This window comes from Leucoraja erinacea, chromosome 7, assembly GCF_028641065.1.
Source record: "Leucoraja erinacea ecotype New England chromosome 7, Leri_hhj_1, whole genome shotgun sequence".
Classification (NCBI taxonomy): domain Eukaryota; kingdom Metazoa; phylum Chordata; class Chondrichthyes; order Rajiformes; family Rajidae; genus Leucoraja; species Leucoraja erinaceus.
Genome location: NC_073383.1, coordinates 7,280,816 through 7,296,328, shown reverse-complemented (window position 1 = coordinate 7,296,328; position 15,513 = coordinate 7,280,816). Strand labels below are relative to the sequence as shown.

At 42.7% G+C, this 15,513-nt stretch overlaps 1 protein-coding gene across 3 annotated transcripts in view; it reads right to left on the bottom strand.

Moving 5' to 3' along the window:
* Nucleotides 1-7,894: 7,894 nt before the first annotated feature.
* Nucleotides 7,895-15,513, bottom strand: part of osbpl11 (oxysterol binding protein-like 11) — a 97,388-nt gene continuing 89,769 nt past the window's right edge. For all 3 annotated transcript variants that reach the window (XM_055637720.1, XM_055637718.1, XM_055637719.1), the window contains 2 exons: nt 14,936-15,089; nt 7,895-9,774 (listed from right to left, as the gene is read on the bottom strand). In XM_055637720.1, the coding sequence (XP_055493695.1) occupies nt 9,697-9,774; nt 14,936-15,089 (232 nt within the window). In that variant the 3' untranslated portion in view covers nt 7,895-9,696. The remainder of the gene's footprint in view (nt 9,775-14,935; nt 15,090-15,513) is intronic.

The following is a 15,513-nucleotide window of genomic DNA, read 5'->3' as shown; positions in this document are numbered from 1 at the left end:
CTTATGGCGTGGATGGTGTCAGACAAATATTTGCTGATAACTATCTCCACAAATCAATCTTGGCTGCTGAACCCACATGTGCATCAAAATGGAGATGAATCCTTTGAATAACTTAAGCAGCAAATTATACATAGAAATAAATCTGTTTATAGAATGATTTCCCAAACATTGTAGTACTACATTTTCTTCCACAGATTAAAATATGTTTTCAAGTATTATAATACTCAAGCTTTACATCAAATTCATATGTTTATTTGGATTTACACAAATTCTGGTAGACTGGGATCCAAATGCCCATAGTTTAGTTTGTTATTGCCACGTGTACCGAGGTACAGTGAAAAGCTTTTGTTTGTGTACTATCTAGTCAAGAAAAATACTATACAAGAATGCACCCACAAGCCACCCACCACACAAAGATTAAGGATAACGGGTACACAATTTAGTCCAAAGATATAACATTGAAATCTGATTAAAGATAGTTTAAAGGTCTCAAATGAGGTAGATGGGAGGCCAGGACTGCTCTCTAGTTAGTGTGAGGATGGTTCTGTTGCCTGATAACAGCTGGGAAGAAACTATCTGAGCTTGGATGTGGTCAGAGGGTCTGAAGAAGGGTTTCGGCCCGAAACGTTACCTATCTCCTTCGCTCCATAGATGCTGCTGCACCCGCAGAGTTTCTCCAGCATTTTTGTGTACCTTCGAATTTCCAGCATCTGCAGTTCCTTCTTGAACACATGAGCTTGGAGGTGTGCGTTTTTAAACTTCTGTACCTCTTGCCTGATGGTAGAGGGGAGAAGAGAGAATGACTGGGGTGAGACTGGTCCTTAATTATGCTGCTGGCCTTGCCGAGGCAGTATGGTGTTGACAGAGTCAATGCGAGGGAGGTTGGTTGTGTGATGGTCTGCGCTATGTCCAAAACTCTCTGCAATTTCTTGTGGTCTTGGATGGAGCTGTTCCCAAACCATGCGGTGATGCATCCTGATAAAAAGTTTTCTACGCCACATCTGTAGAAGTTGGTGAGCGTTGTTGGGGACATGCCGAACTTCCAAGGCTTTCTAAGGAAGTAGAGGCATGGGTGTGCTTTCTTGGCTATAGCTTGCATGTGGCTGGTCCAGGACAAATTGATGGTGATATTTATTCCTAAGAACTTGAAGCTTTCGACCATCTCCACTGAGGCATCAATGCAGGAAAGCCAATCTTACGTCTGACATAGTGGCTATTGCTACAGGAGCACCTGAGACAGGTGGGGCAGGCAGCATTCCACCACTAACCTTCTGTTCAAAGTGGGTGTAGATGCATGGAGGTCACCGGGGAGGGACCCGTTATGCCAAGTGATACTCCTCCCGTACAAGCCTTGCCACAGTCTACAGGTATCATATCGTTGCCTCGAGACTCCATGTTCGTCCGGAATACCCTCTTGTCATTCTTAATGCCACCGCGAAGGTCGGCAATAGATTTCTTGTACCACCTCACGATTCATCTACATTCTGGTTGGGGAATCCATGGATCATCTTTGGTACTGTCCTCTACGCACTTGCTGATAAAAGTTATCAATTTACCTCCCCATCCAGTCAGGTGGACGGGGTTTTCAGTTTATTGTCACGTCTTACCGAGGTACAGAGTAAAGCTTTCACTGTAAAGTGGTGTAGCAAGTAGGGACAATGGCTCACAGGCCAGAAACTTGATGTCAGTCCTGCCCTCAGATGCTGGCTGTGTGGAGTTTGCATGCCTCCTGCCCATGCAAGTTTCCTTCCACAATCCAAGGAACGCGGGAGTAGGCCATTCGGCCCTTCGACCTTTCTGTCCAGGGCCTCCATTGTTAGAGTGAGGCCCAGCACAAGTTGGAGGAACAGCACCTCATATTTCGCTTGGGTAGTTTACACCCCAGCAGTATGAACATTGACTTCTCTAACTTCAAATAGCCCTTGCTTTCCCTCTCTCTCCCAATTCCCAGTTCTCCAACCAGTCTTACTGTCTCCAACTACATTTTCCCCTGATATAGAAACATAGAAAATAGGTGCAGGAGTAGGCCATTCGGCCCTTCGAGCCTGCACCGCCATTCAATATGATCATGGCTGATCATCCAACTTAGTATCCTGTACCTGCCTTCTCTCCATACCCCCTGATCCCTTTAGCCACAAGGGCCACATCTAACTCCCTCTTAAATATAGCCAATGAACTGGTCTCAACTACCTTCTGTGGCAGAGAATTCCAGAGATTCGCCACTCTCTGGGTGAAATTTTTTTTTTCTCATCTCCGTCCTAAAAGATTTCCCCCTTATCCTTAAACTGTGACCCCTTGTTCTGGACTTCCCCAACATCGGGAACAATCTTCCTGCATCTAGCCTGTCCAACCCCTTAAAAATTTTCTAAGTTTCTATAAGATCCCCCCTCAATCTTCTAAATTCTAGCAAGTACAAGCCGAGTCTATCCAGTCTTTCTTCATATGAAAGTCCTGACATCCCAGGAATCAGTCTGGTGAACCTTCTCTGTACTCCCTCTATGGCAAGAATGTCTTTCCTCAGATTTGGAGACCAAAACTGTACGTAATACTCCAGGTGTGGTCTCACCAAGACCCTGTACAACTGCAGTAGAACCTCCCTGCTCCTAGACTCAAATCCTTTTGCTATGAATGCTAACATACCTAATGATAATGATAGAATCTGAGGGGGGAGGGAACCCACATGAAAAGATAGTCTGGAGGTGGGGGTGGAGGAGGGAATCTATATGTGTATGGGTGAGTCATAAGTGTCTAGCGGTGGAGGGGGGTGTCCACATGTGCAGGCGAATAGATTCTGGTGGTTGGGGGAATAGATGAGAATGTAGTAAGAAAAAAAAAGTGGATTAATGTAGTATTAGTGAATGGGTAGCGATGGGTGGTGCAGGTAGGGTGGGTGGAGGTCCTGATGGTCACTCCCTAGGATATGATTATTGGGAAATGTGGATAGTGGGTGAAGACAGAATGATGTGTTATGATCTTTGTCGATTGTAATGAATCATCTGGCCATAAATACCAGTGAAATAAGGTACTGAATTATTGGGAGTGGCTGAAGAAATAGACTTTGCCATGAATTATTGCTGTGCAGGGGTGAAAGATTGCAACCTTCGAAACCTGTTTCGAGTCATGCAATCAACTCGACGTGCACACACGGAAGATCAAATAGACCAAGTTGCCCAACAAGTTTAGGCTGTGCACGCAACACAAAAGAAGATTGCTGTGAAAAGTAAAAGAAAACATTTTAAAATGCTGCTCCCTTTATAATAGTCATATTATTATTATAATATACTATTATTATAGGTATAATATATACATTATAACAATGATTGTCTATTATAGAGATAATTGTTGCTTTCACATTCACTTGTTTAAATGCTCAAAGTAATTTTTCTAGCATTGCAATTTTCTACCAAAAATCTTGAAAAAAATCAATGTTGTTCGAAGTCTTACTCTTCTTCTTGCGTACGGCGAGCACAGGCTAACGTTGTAAGACAACTTGTTCCGTTTGATCTTCTGTTTGTGTGATTGCATTCGTCGAAACAGGGTGGACCACGTGAAGGTTGCAATCTCACACCCCAAGTGAGAACCCTTTGCTGTGGAGATCTTCCATTCCTACTCTAAATTAAGCTTTTACCTACCTGGGTCTCTACCTTTCAACCTGGAGCTAAAGGGCCTGTCCCACGAGCATACGACTGCATGCGGCAAGCGCGACCAAACCGGAAGCGGGGGCTGCGCGGAGGTCGAGTGATCCCGTACGAGTTGACGTGAAGTTCGAGCGAAGTCCGCGGGAAGTTCGCGCTAGGCGTACGCCGTCAAGATGCTGCGTACGGCGTCGAGACGGTGCATACGCCCGTCGAGGCGATGCGTACGGCATCAATGCAGCTGCGGGCCGGCAGGCCATCGCCGCGCAGAATTTTTGAACAGTGTCAGTTTTTCGGTGCCCGATGTCGGGACCAGCTCCGCACAACTCCATACGGCTCTGGCGATCGAAGTGGGACCAGCCCCGCTTGGCCGTACGGCTCAGGCGACCACGTTAGGTCGCGCTTGCTGCATGCAGTCGCATGCTCGTGGGACAGGCCCTTAAGGCTCTGACTTGCAGAAGCCTACAGGCAAAGGGAATGTGTGGACTGCACCTTCCTCAAACTGGGGCATCATACAGCAAATTTACATCTTCAAGAATGAATGGAACTTGGAAGGAGACAACGTTTTATCGAGATGCCTTTCATCTTTAACAAAAAATAATGACAGAATGCTTGTAGTGTTTCAAATAATGAAGCCACAGCATTCCTGCCCTCCAGGCTGACGGGTTGAATTTATGGAAGGAATTTACAATCCAGCACATGCAGCAGATTAGAGGCACTGTGCCTGCATCACATACAAACACTGTAAAGCAAGGTCATTACACTTGTAATTCACACCTCACTTTTCGATCCATAAAACATTGTCAGAAATGTTATTGAAGCTCACAGACAGTGTGAGACTTTAGCTTTCTACAGAACAGGACAGATAGTTGATTTATTCACCAGGTACAGCGACACGGATTTGCTGCGGAAAATGTAGTGGCGTGCATTTAATGCATGTTTTCTGTGGCAAAGATTTACTGCTTTGCCATGACGAAATTCCTTTTGCTACTGTAGTTGAAAGCAGAGGAACCAGTAATTCCTGCCTAATGACCCATTATGATATATTTAAAGAAATATATGAATCTGTGTATGTAGATCTATCTGCACTGTATTTTCAATGTGGAACTGTATTACCTTTAAAGCTACTTTTAAGGTCTTGTTCTATATCTTTCATTTTTGCAAATGGTTCACAATGCAGTTAAGATCCTTATTAAACAGTCAAAAAATATAGCACCAAATGGTACCAATAGCAAATAAGCTGAGGTATTTGATAGCAGTTAATAGCATTCAACCATTATTTTGGCGAATGGTTTCAAGAAAGTACTTATATTGAATTACAAATGTAATTAAGAATGATTAGCTGAGAATGTATATAAGTTCCCTCCCATAACATACCCAGAGTATGGTCCTGACCTTCCATCTACCTTGTGTCGGAAAGATCTGAAGATGCTGGTTTAAATCAGTTTGAAGAAGGGCCGCAACCCAAAACGTCACCCCTTCCTTCTTTCCAGAGATGCTGCCTGTCCCGCTGAGTTACTCCATACCTTCCATCTACCTCATTGAAAACCTCCAAACTGCCTTTAATTGGACACTATGTGGTGAACCCTTTATGCGTATACAATGCACAGCCGATTGTCATTATTTATAGTCTTTCCTTTGAATGGATATACGCAACACAAGCTTTTCACTGCACTTTGGTACACGGCAAAGAACTAAACAGACAAGCTGCTCATGCAGCTGCTATGCATGCCTAGCTTAAACTGCAACGTGTTCAAATCTGCACCATCTCCATTTTGTGTTTGCTTAAGTCAGTGAAATTAAACAAATAATCATTAAAAACAGGGTTCAAGTGATTGAAGACTGTGTGTTCATGAACATGCTACTGTTACATGTTACATTGGGGAGTATAAAAAGTGTTTTCAACCTATTATATCTGTTGGTATTTTGCTGGTAACACAAAGGATTCCAGTTCCGTCGTAAACCATGAAAATCAAACTCGCATGCCTCGCTGTATTCTGAATTCTGACGTTTAAGTTACTTTTCCTTCTTTACTCTGTAAAGGTTGTCGTGGAAAACCAAAATCAACTGGTCTCTGGAATGTCATACATAATACTTTGTAAAATTCATACCATCACCTGCGGTTTATGTGTCTTGCAATGAAACATGACTGAAATTAAAAATATTTCTATGTATCATGAGATAAGTACTGTTGGGTGCATGTCTATATTTAAGCTGTTTTAATTAGTGTTTATTTTAATCTAATAAATACATTTTAGTATGTTGCCTATCATATTTTATTCAAGAACCACTGACTTACCGATGCTTTACTGAAAACCAATTAGGATCGCTGTCATCGTATTACAAATGTTTCATGAAATACACTTACATCTTCATGCAAATGAGGATCCCAAACATTGGGGTTGATTATTATTGGTAGCTATCTGGAGGGAACCCAGAATTCAGGGCCAGAAGCTACAACACTTTAACATCACCTCCACATTGGTACCAGAACACCTTGTGAAAGTATATAAACTCTGGGTTAATTTTGCTCGAGTTCAGCTGTGTGGTGCCTTCTACCGAATGCAAGCTTGCAGTTGCAGATGAAGCGTGTTGTGGATCAACTTGTTCACCCACACCTGCTGCGAGGTTCGCAGTGCTCAACTGACCAGAGTCACAGAGACGCAGCATTGTGGTGAATCTCTTCGGAAACAGTAGTCAGCAAAAACAACATGCAGGAGTGCATGCAGCAATGATTTAAAGGATCAAGATGTGGTGCCTGCGGAGGTGGATGCGGGAGACCCTCCTGCAGCTGGGCGGGTGCTGGAGCGCAGCCTGCGGCAGCTGCACGGAGCGGCGGTGGATGGAGCCGACGGCATCTCGCTGGGCCAGGCCCACCCCTACTTCACCCATCCAGTGCCGATAGGACACCGGGCATTAACATGAGGAAATAAGGAATTGTAGATCTCCTTGGGACAAGATCAGACTTTTCACAGTCTTGGACGTTGCAAGATGGCGACTCCCTGCTGTTCCAGAAGAGCATCCATTGTACTCATATACAGTGTGATACGACTGGATAGCACCCAGAACAAGCTCTTCACTGTATCTCTGTACATGTATTAAATAAAGTAAACTGAAGGAGATCTTAATATTTTTCTCAGTTGTAATGCTTCATAATTAGTTTAAATACGAGCAAGAAACATTTACTTTTACACCTTTTGTATGGAAATCAAAGAAATAAGAGTGAAAACGACATCATTATTTTCAGGGGAAAAATATTAGTTTTATGAAATATTTTAGCAAGCAACGCGTTGAACGCAGAAAAAAATATCAGATTCATTAAAGTCTTTTCCAGAAACAAATCTATTGTTATTATTGGACAGCATGTGGGTGACAACTGATCTTCCCTGCCACCAATGTGCTGATGACAGTTACTGAGAAATTAATAGGCACTTGAGAATGGGCATTAAATGACAAGTCTAAAAGCACCATATCCTGCAAATAGGAAGTTGATGGATACAAATTAATCAGTCTTCCCGATGCAATGCAATGGCAGCACGTCTGCACATCTGATGTTAAAAAAATGAAATCAATTCTGGATTCATACTACCAAACTACAGGTGTAGTCAGAGTTTAAATAAGAATGCATTGTACACTGGAACGTGCTCTTAAATAGAATATTTCATCACAGGAACAGGTCCCTCTGCCCATATCTGTGCCGAACATGATGCCAAATGAAACTAATCCCATGTGCCTGCACACAATCCATACCCCTCCAAATCCATGTGCTATCTAAAAGCCCCACCATTGTATCTGCCTGAACCACCACCTTCAGTGGGTCAGGCAGCACCTCAGGTGGTGCTTTTTTCCACGAGTGGTAACTCTACTCAATAACCGAAAATCTGTAGCCTCCTTTTGCTCTGGTATTTTATTGAATTCACATGTTTAACCGATATTTTATTATTAACGTTGAATGTTTTATGTGTAATTCCTAACTGTCACCGTATGTCATGTTGTCACTTGTGGGCAGAGCACCAAGGCAAATTCCTTGTATGTGAATATACTTGGCCAATAAACTTATTCATTCATTGAAAAGGAATAGGTGACGTTTCAGGTCAAGACCCTTCTTCAGACGGATAGACAGATGAAACGGAATGTTCCCCCACTGTTATAGAAATGTTCGTTAGCACAACTAATATTGATCAATTACATTGTCGGCTGCCATTGTTAAGTAACATGGAAAATGAAAAATCTTAAAGAAAATAATCATAACGATGGCAGGTTTTGCAGAATATTTAATTCAACTTTTTGCACACTGGCTGCTACTACTACAACAGGAGTGTCAATTTGAGATTCCTTCAGTGCATTATACATGATTGCAAAATATACAGGATTGTAGTATCAAAGTGGTGCGAGATAATTGATACACTTTGACTTCCATTTCAAAAACAATGAGCAGCGATGTTTTCTGGCTTATCCCACCACTGAGGCCATAGAATGAACTGTCTATGGACAGGACTATGTTCCGCTTCCCGAATATTCCTGCAACAAGGCAAAGTCTTTCCAAGTTCAATCTATTCAGTTCATTACAATTGAACTTTAAAAAAGGTGAAAATGAAGTTTCACACAAATGAATGAAAACTTAAAGGGCCTGTCCCACTTGGCGGTCATTTGCGCGTCATTTACGCGACACCATTTACTCGTCACGACGCGCGCATGGTGCGCATTACGCACGCATGGTGTGCAGTGACATAGACAGTGACGCGCGGTCGTGCGCAGTGCCCCAGGATTTTGGAATGTACAAAATCTTCGCACGCCATCTGCATGACGCGCAAATGGCGCCCAAGTGGGACAGGCCCTTTAGATGACACGGAAGTTGAGTTGATAAGCTATGCCTTACACAAAATTAGAAAAACAAACATCTTTCATTTGTGGTTACATGGAACATAAACAGTTCATGACCGGTGAACAGTGCTCTCATTGTCACAAATCTGACAAAGTGAAAATAAATCCTATGACTTAACATTAAATGCTCGGTAGCAGCTTGCAGCTTGTGGTAATTATTGCAACACTCAGAGCCACACATTAGAGAATCAGCAAAATAAATCTCTGGAGTGATAGTGGGTACTTTCATCAGTGAAAGTGTAACATTTACTTTGTGCCATTAGTAGTCACAGCTTATGGAATTTCTACACACATGAAGCAACATTTTTGTTCCCTTGAACGAAATTCTTTTAAAATCGCTTCCTCTTTGTAAAGCTCGTCTTGTCAGAAGTTTGCCTACCAAGCAGTTTCAGCAAGAAAGTTGAAATAAAATTTATAAAATTCATTACATTTTCAGTACATGATGAAAATTAACATCCACAATTAAGCTACAACAGATAATGCCATACATACTAATTGGAAGTCTATACTAAAAAATAACACAGTGTAAGGCACGCTTTGGAAACAAGTATTCTCGGCTTTCTATCCGCCTCCCTTTATGGGGGGGGTTATTTCTTAATTGCCCGCAATTTTTTAAAGAAATGTACCTAAAGGAACTTCATATGACCAATTCCTCCTGGATAGACTTTTTGTAAAAAAAAAAGCATCTTATGCAATAGATTAAGCCAAAGGGTCACTCTGGCAAATTGTTGTTGCAACAGTTCCACAGGCCGATCAACAGTCCAGCACTTCAGCCGCTTGTCAACTTGTCGAAAGAGCACTCCACTGTGCCAGTTAGAAATAGGTTTTTGTTCGGAGGCAGCAATCATTAACGTAATACTTTTGTCAAATACAGGTGTCAAAATAACACAAGATCCTTGCCAAAAAGTAATTGCCAAAAGGCTTCAGATAAGGTATAAAATGTAGTTGAAGATAAAAACTCACTCATTTTTCCTGTCATTTTAAAGAGTCCTTTCTGCTAACATTCCGAAGTGTGAAGCACTCGCAACATTATATCATAGACACACAATATTGAATAAAAGCAGCTGAGAGATTTACTGCATTTTACAATTTAATATGAAATCAACATTGGTCACAACTCTAGTCGTGATAGCTTTATTACTTAAAACCATGTTGCTGTACTCCAGTTGCACCGAGTCTATGGTGTTGGTGAAGCTACCTCAGTGTTGCCTCTTGTGGATTTCCACAGGGGCTTGTAATAGATCCATCCATCACCCTACAAAAGATAGGGCAAAGAACAACATTTAAATATATTAAGTATAAAACGGATTGTGGAAATGTAGACTATAAAAAGTTGTTTCAGCAGAGTGGTTAATTCACCATCCAAATCAGGCAAAAAATAGCTGGAGAAGTGAAGGAAAAAAGAGTCCACAGAAACCTTCGTCCCAATTCCCATTCCTTCTCTCTAGAGATGCTGCCTGTCCCACTGAGTTACTCCACCATATCGTGTCTATCTTCAGTTTAAACCAGCATCTGCAGTTCCTACATACACAACCTTCGTTCCAACTTGTCCACACCGACCAAGATGCCATCTAATCTATTCTTATTTGCTTGTGTTTGATCCAAAATCCTTCCTATTCGTGGACTGATCCAGGCAACTTCAGAATGCTGTTAACATAGAACAGTACAACACAAGAAAAGGCCCTTCGGCCCACAATGTCTGTGCTGAACATGATGCCAAAACCATCTCATCTACCTACACATAATCCACATCCCTCCATTTCCTGCATTAACACTTGCCTATTAAACACCACTAGCATATCTGCCTCAACCACAATCCCTGGCAGCACATTCCAGGCACTGTGTAAAAAAACATTGCCCTGCATAAGTTGGCAGTAGGAATTAACAGGTCCCTTGCAGAATGGCAGGCAGTGACTAGTGGGGTACCACAAGGCTCGGTGCTGGGACAATATACATCAATGATTTGGATGAAGGGATTCAAAATAACATTAGCAAATTTGCAGATGACACAAAGCTGGGTGGCAGTGTGAACTGTGAGGAGGATGCTCTGAGAATACAGGACGACTTGGACAGGCTGGGGGAGTGGGCAGATGCATGGCAGATACAAATAAGTACAAAGAGGAAGTACAAGGGGAAGTACAACAGAAAGTAAGCATGCGGGTACAGCACGCAGTGAAGAAAGCGAATGGCATGTTGGCCTTTATAACAAGAGGAATCGAATATAGGAGCAAATAGGTCCTTCTGCAGTTGTACAGAGCCCTAGTGAGACCACACCTGGAGTATTGTGTGCAGTTTTGGTCCCCTAATTTGAGGAAGGACATTCTTGCTATTGAGGGAGTGCAGCGTAGGTTTACAAAGTTAATTCCCGGGATGGTGGGACTGTCATGTGCTGAGAGAATGGAGCAGCTAGGCTTGTACACTCTGGAGTTTAGGATGAGAGGGTATCTCATTGAAGCATTGAATCTCATTGAAGATTGTTAAGGATTTTTTACACGCTAGAGGCAGGAAACATGTTCCTGATGTTGGGGAAGTCCAGAATCAGGGGCCACAGTTTAAGAATAAGGAGTAAGCCATTTAGAACAGAGATGAGGAAACACTTTTTCTCAAAGAGAGTGGTGAGTCTGTGGAATTCTCTGCCTCAGAAGGCGGTGGAGGCAGGTTCTCTGGATGCTTTTAAGAGAGAGCTAGATAGGGCTCTTAAAAATAGCGGAGTCAGGGAATATGGGGAGAAGGCAGGAACGGGGTACTGATTGGGGATGATCAGCCATGATCACATTGAATGGCAGTGCAGGCTCGAAGGGCCGAATGGCCTACTCCTGCACCTATTGTCTATAAACTTTAGCCTCAACCAATTAATTCCATATGAGCACCACTTTCTACGTGAAACATAGAAACATAGAAATTAGGTGCAGGAGTAGGCCATTCGGCCCTTTGAGCCTGCACCGCCATTCAATATGATCATGGCTGATCATCCAACTCAGTATCCCGTACCTGCCTTCTCTCCATACCCCCTGATCCCCTTAGCCATAAGGGCCACATCTAACTCCCTCTTAAATATAGCCAATAAACTGGCCTCAACTACCCTCTGTGGCAGAGAGTTCCAGAGATTCACCACTCTGTGTGAAAAAAGTTCTTCTCATCTCGGTTTTAAAGGATTTCCCCCTTATCCTTAAGCTGTGACCCCTTGTCCTGGACTTCCCTAACATCGGGAACAATCTTCCTGCATCTAGCCTGTCCAACCCCTTAAGAATTTTGTAAGTTTCTATAAGATCCCCTGAAAAAGTTGCTCCTCAAGTTCCTATCAAATCTTTCCCCTCTCATCTTAAACCTTTGTCTTACAATTCTGGATTCCGCTACTCTAGGAAAAAAGACTGTTCATCCACCCTATGTATTCCCCTGATTTTGTAAACCGCTATAAAATCAGCCCTCAGCTTCTTATGCTCCAAGGAATAAAGTTCTAGCCTGCCCAACCTCCCCATATAAATCAGTTCTTTAAATCCAGGTAAAATCCTCAAACGCCTTTTCTGCACATGTTCCAATTTAATGGTATCTTTCCTATAGACCAGGAACAGTACATGAACACAATAAGCAAGTGCGGCCTCAACAGCATTATGTACAACTGCAACATAATGGCCTGATTTTATCCTCAGATCCCTGACTGATTCAGGTCTCTGGTGCTGTGAGGCAGCAGCTCTACCACTGCGCTGAGTCTATGGATCACATCGAGTTTCTTTGAGTTCACTTACAAAAAAACGCTGAAGGAACTCAGCAAGACGGGCAGCACAGTGGTAGAGCTGCTGCCTTACAGCACCAAAGACCCAGGTTCGATCCTGTCTATGGTTCTGTATGTATGGAGCTTGTACATTCTCCCTTGAACATTCTAAGGGTGCTCCGGTTTCCTCCCACATTCCAAAGACATGCAGGTATGTAGGTTAATTGGCTTCTGTAAATTTGAATCTTTGAACCTTTGTGTGTTGGATGGTGCTAGTATACAGCTGATCGCTGGTCGGCGTGGATTTGGTGGGCTGAAGGGCCTGTTTCCACACAAAATCTCTAAACTAAACCTGTGGAAGAAGAGGGAGGGTCTACGTTTTGGGTCGAGATCCTGCATCAAGATTCCGCCTTTCAGGTGACGGGACCTGCCTTCTCATTCGGTCTGAAAATAAAAATCAATGTAGCCCAATTATCATTGACTTCTACCCACCCATTCCAACTCCTTCTGACATTCTAGTCGACTGGTCCAACTACAAACAGGCCAACATCGTAGATAGACAAAAATGCTGGAGACGCTCACCGGGTGAGGCAGCATTTATGGAGCGAAGGAAATAGGCAACGTTTCAGGCCAAAACCCTTCTTCAGACTGATGTAGGGTGGGGGGGGGCCGAAGACGCCTGAGGGAGAGCTGAGAAGGGGAGGAGATAATAAGGGCTACCGGAAATTGGAGAAGTCAATGTTCATGCCGCTGGGGTATAAACTTCCCAAGCGAAATATGAGGTGCTGCTCCTCCAATTTCCGGTGGTGCTCACTTTGGCCAAGGAGGAGCCCCAGGGCCGAAAGATCGGAATATATCGTAGATCCATCCTGCCTTCTTTCCCCCCTTTCCTGCCCTTGTTTTTATTTGAGATCCTTATATTGTTGATTCTTTACCACTGATGAGAGTTCAACGACCTTGATTGGTTTTGACACAGAAACAAAGCCCTGTATTATCAGGAGAAAATGATGATGAATGGAAAAGAGATGAGAGACATTGTGAGCGAGAACACGCTACCTGAAGGTTTAAAGGAACCAGAATCAACATTTACAGTCAAAAGATTTAAATAATCTACGGAACAACAATCCCTGTGAACGCCCCCCCCCCCAAATAAAAAGGGATTAATGAGGTATCTCAGCCAAAGAGTTGGCTTAGCCCCAGAGGGCAAAACATTGTCCTTCTGAACCACTATTCTATAAATAATAAATCTGAGGAAGGCATTACGTTGATAGAGAATGCTAAACGTTGGGATAATTTTACACTGGCACATATCAAAAGGCCTTCTGTGTTATAATTTTCCATCATGTTTCATGATCTCATTGTCCAGAATGCAACCTACATCTAGTGGGTATGCATCAGCAACTACCACACAACATGAAAATTAATCTGAGAAAATATGTCTGTACAGAAAATTGTCAAACAATTTAAAAGAACAGCTGGTTAAAATTCTGTATAAGTCGAACATTTCTGGAAATATTTATTGTATTTAGTGTGGAACAACCAAAAAAAAAAAATCAGAGAAGGAAGCAGGTACCAAAGCAGCAGTATGGCCATCCTGCTTTAAATGTTTTATGTAAAGTACTTTGAATTACCTTGTTGTTAAAAGTGCTATACAAATAAACTTGCCTTGCCTTGCCTTACTGACTCCAAAGACCAACAGTGAACGGAGAAAAATATACACAATTCAATAATTTGTTGTTACTGTGAATGGTGGGGCCCTGGGGAGTGTTGTAGAGCAGAGAGATCTAGGAGCACAGGTACATCGTTCCCTGAGAGTGGTGTCACTGTTAGATCGGCTGTTTGAAGACCTTTGCTACATTTGCCTTCATCAGTCAAGGTAATGAGTATTGAAGTTGGGATGTGTAGGAAGGAACTGCAGATGCTGGTTTAAACCGAAGATAGACACAAAAAGCTGGAGTAATTCAGCGGGACAGGCAGCGTCTCTGGAAAGAAGGAATGGGTGACGTTTCGGGTCGAGACCCTTCTTCAGATTCAGGGTTGGGATGTTATGTTACAGTTATACAAAACGTTGGTGAGGCCGCGCTTGGAGTACTCTGTTCAGTTTTGGTCACACTGCTACAAAAAAAAGGACGTAATTGAGTTGGAAAGAGTGCAGAGAAGATTTACCAGGATGTTGCCAACACTTGAGGGGCTGAACTGCAGGGAGAGTTTGGGCAGGTAGGAATTTATTGCTTGGACCATTGGAGGATGAGAAGCGATCTTATAGAGGTGTATAAAATCATGAGTGAAATTGATACGGTGAATGAGTCTTTTACCGAGGGTAGGGAAATCAAATACAAGAGGTTTTTGATATATGTGTAAGGTGTGGGGCAATATTTAATACAACCCCGATGGGCAGCTTATTCACTCTGAGTGGCGAGTATATAGAACAAGCTGTCAGAGGAATAGTTGAAGCAGCTACTATAACAGCATTGAAAATACACTCAAACAGGTATAATGGATGAGAAAGGTTTACAGGAATAAAGGCCAAATTGGGCAAATGGGATGAGCTTGAATGGGGTATCTTGGTCAGCATGGATGACTGGGCCGAAGTGCCCGTTTCCGTGCTACGATACATCTTGCTGCAATTGTGCAATGGTAATATTTATCTATGGTTATGTATATATTTTCCACGAGTAATAGTGTTCCATGTCTAAATGCTTACCTCTTGATAGAAATACTTTGTCTTCCAAAGTGCGCCCGTCTCTGCACGATGACGTGCTTCTGACCTCTGGCGTTCCTCTAGTAAGCTCTTATGTTCAGTGGCCTTCTCTATGTTTTTAACTCTCAAAGCTTCAGTCACATGCTGCCACAAGTGCCTGGTAAACACACACAAATTACATTAGTGGAGACACGATATTGAAATTTGCAGCAACCATTTGTCAGCTGGGAAAGCCTCTATTTATTTCCCCATCTCAAATCACAACCATCTTGAATGCAAACAATCTTGGTTTAAAATCACAACCGCATGCTACTGTAGGGTAGGGAGTTGCAGAATTCTGACCCGGCAACAATGAAAGAATTAATAAATGACCGAATAGTCACTGCAGGGCAGATGAAGGAGGGTGGATGCCACTAATCGACCCACAAGGTAACAACGACCACAATTAGTGTCTAAATTTCTTTCAGGACATTGTCCAAGTATTTTTGAACATTCCAAAGAGCCTCACCACTAATAGGTGCTTTTGCATTATGTTAACTGTTGTACATCGCAGAGCGATTAATTTGCATACACCAGAACAT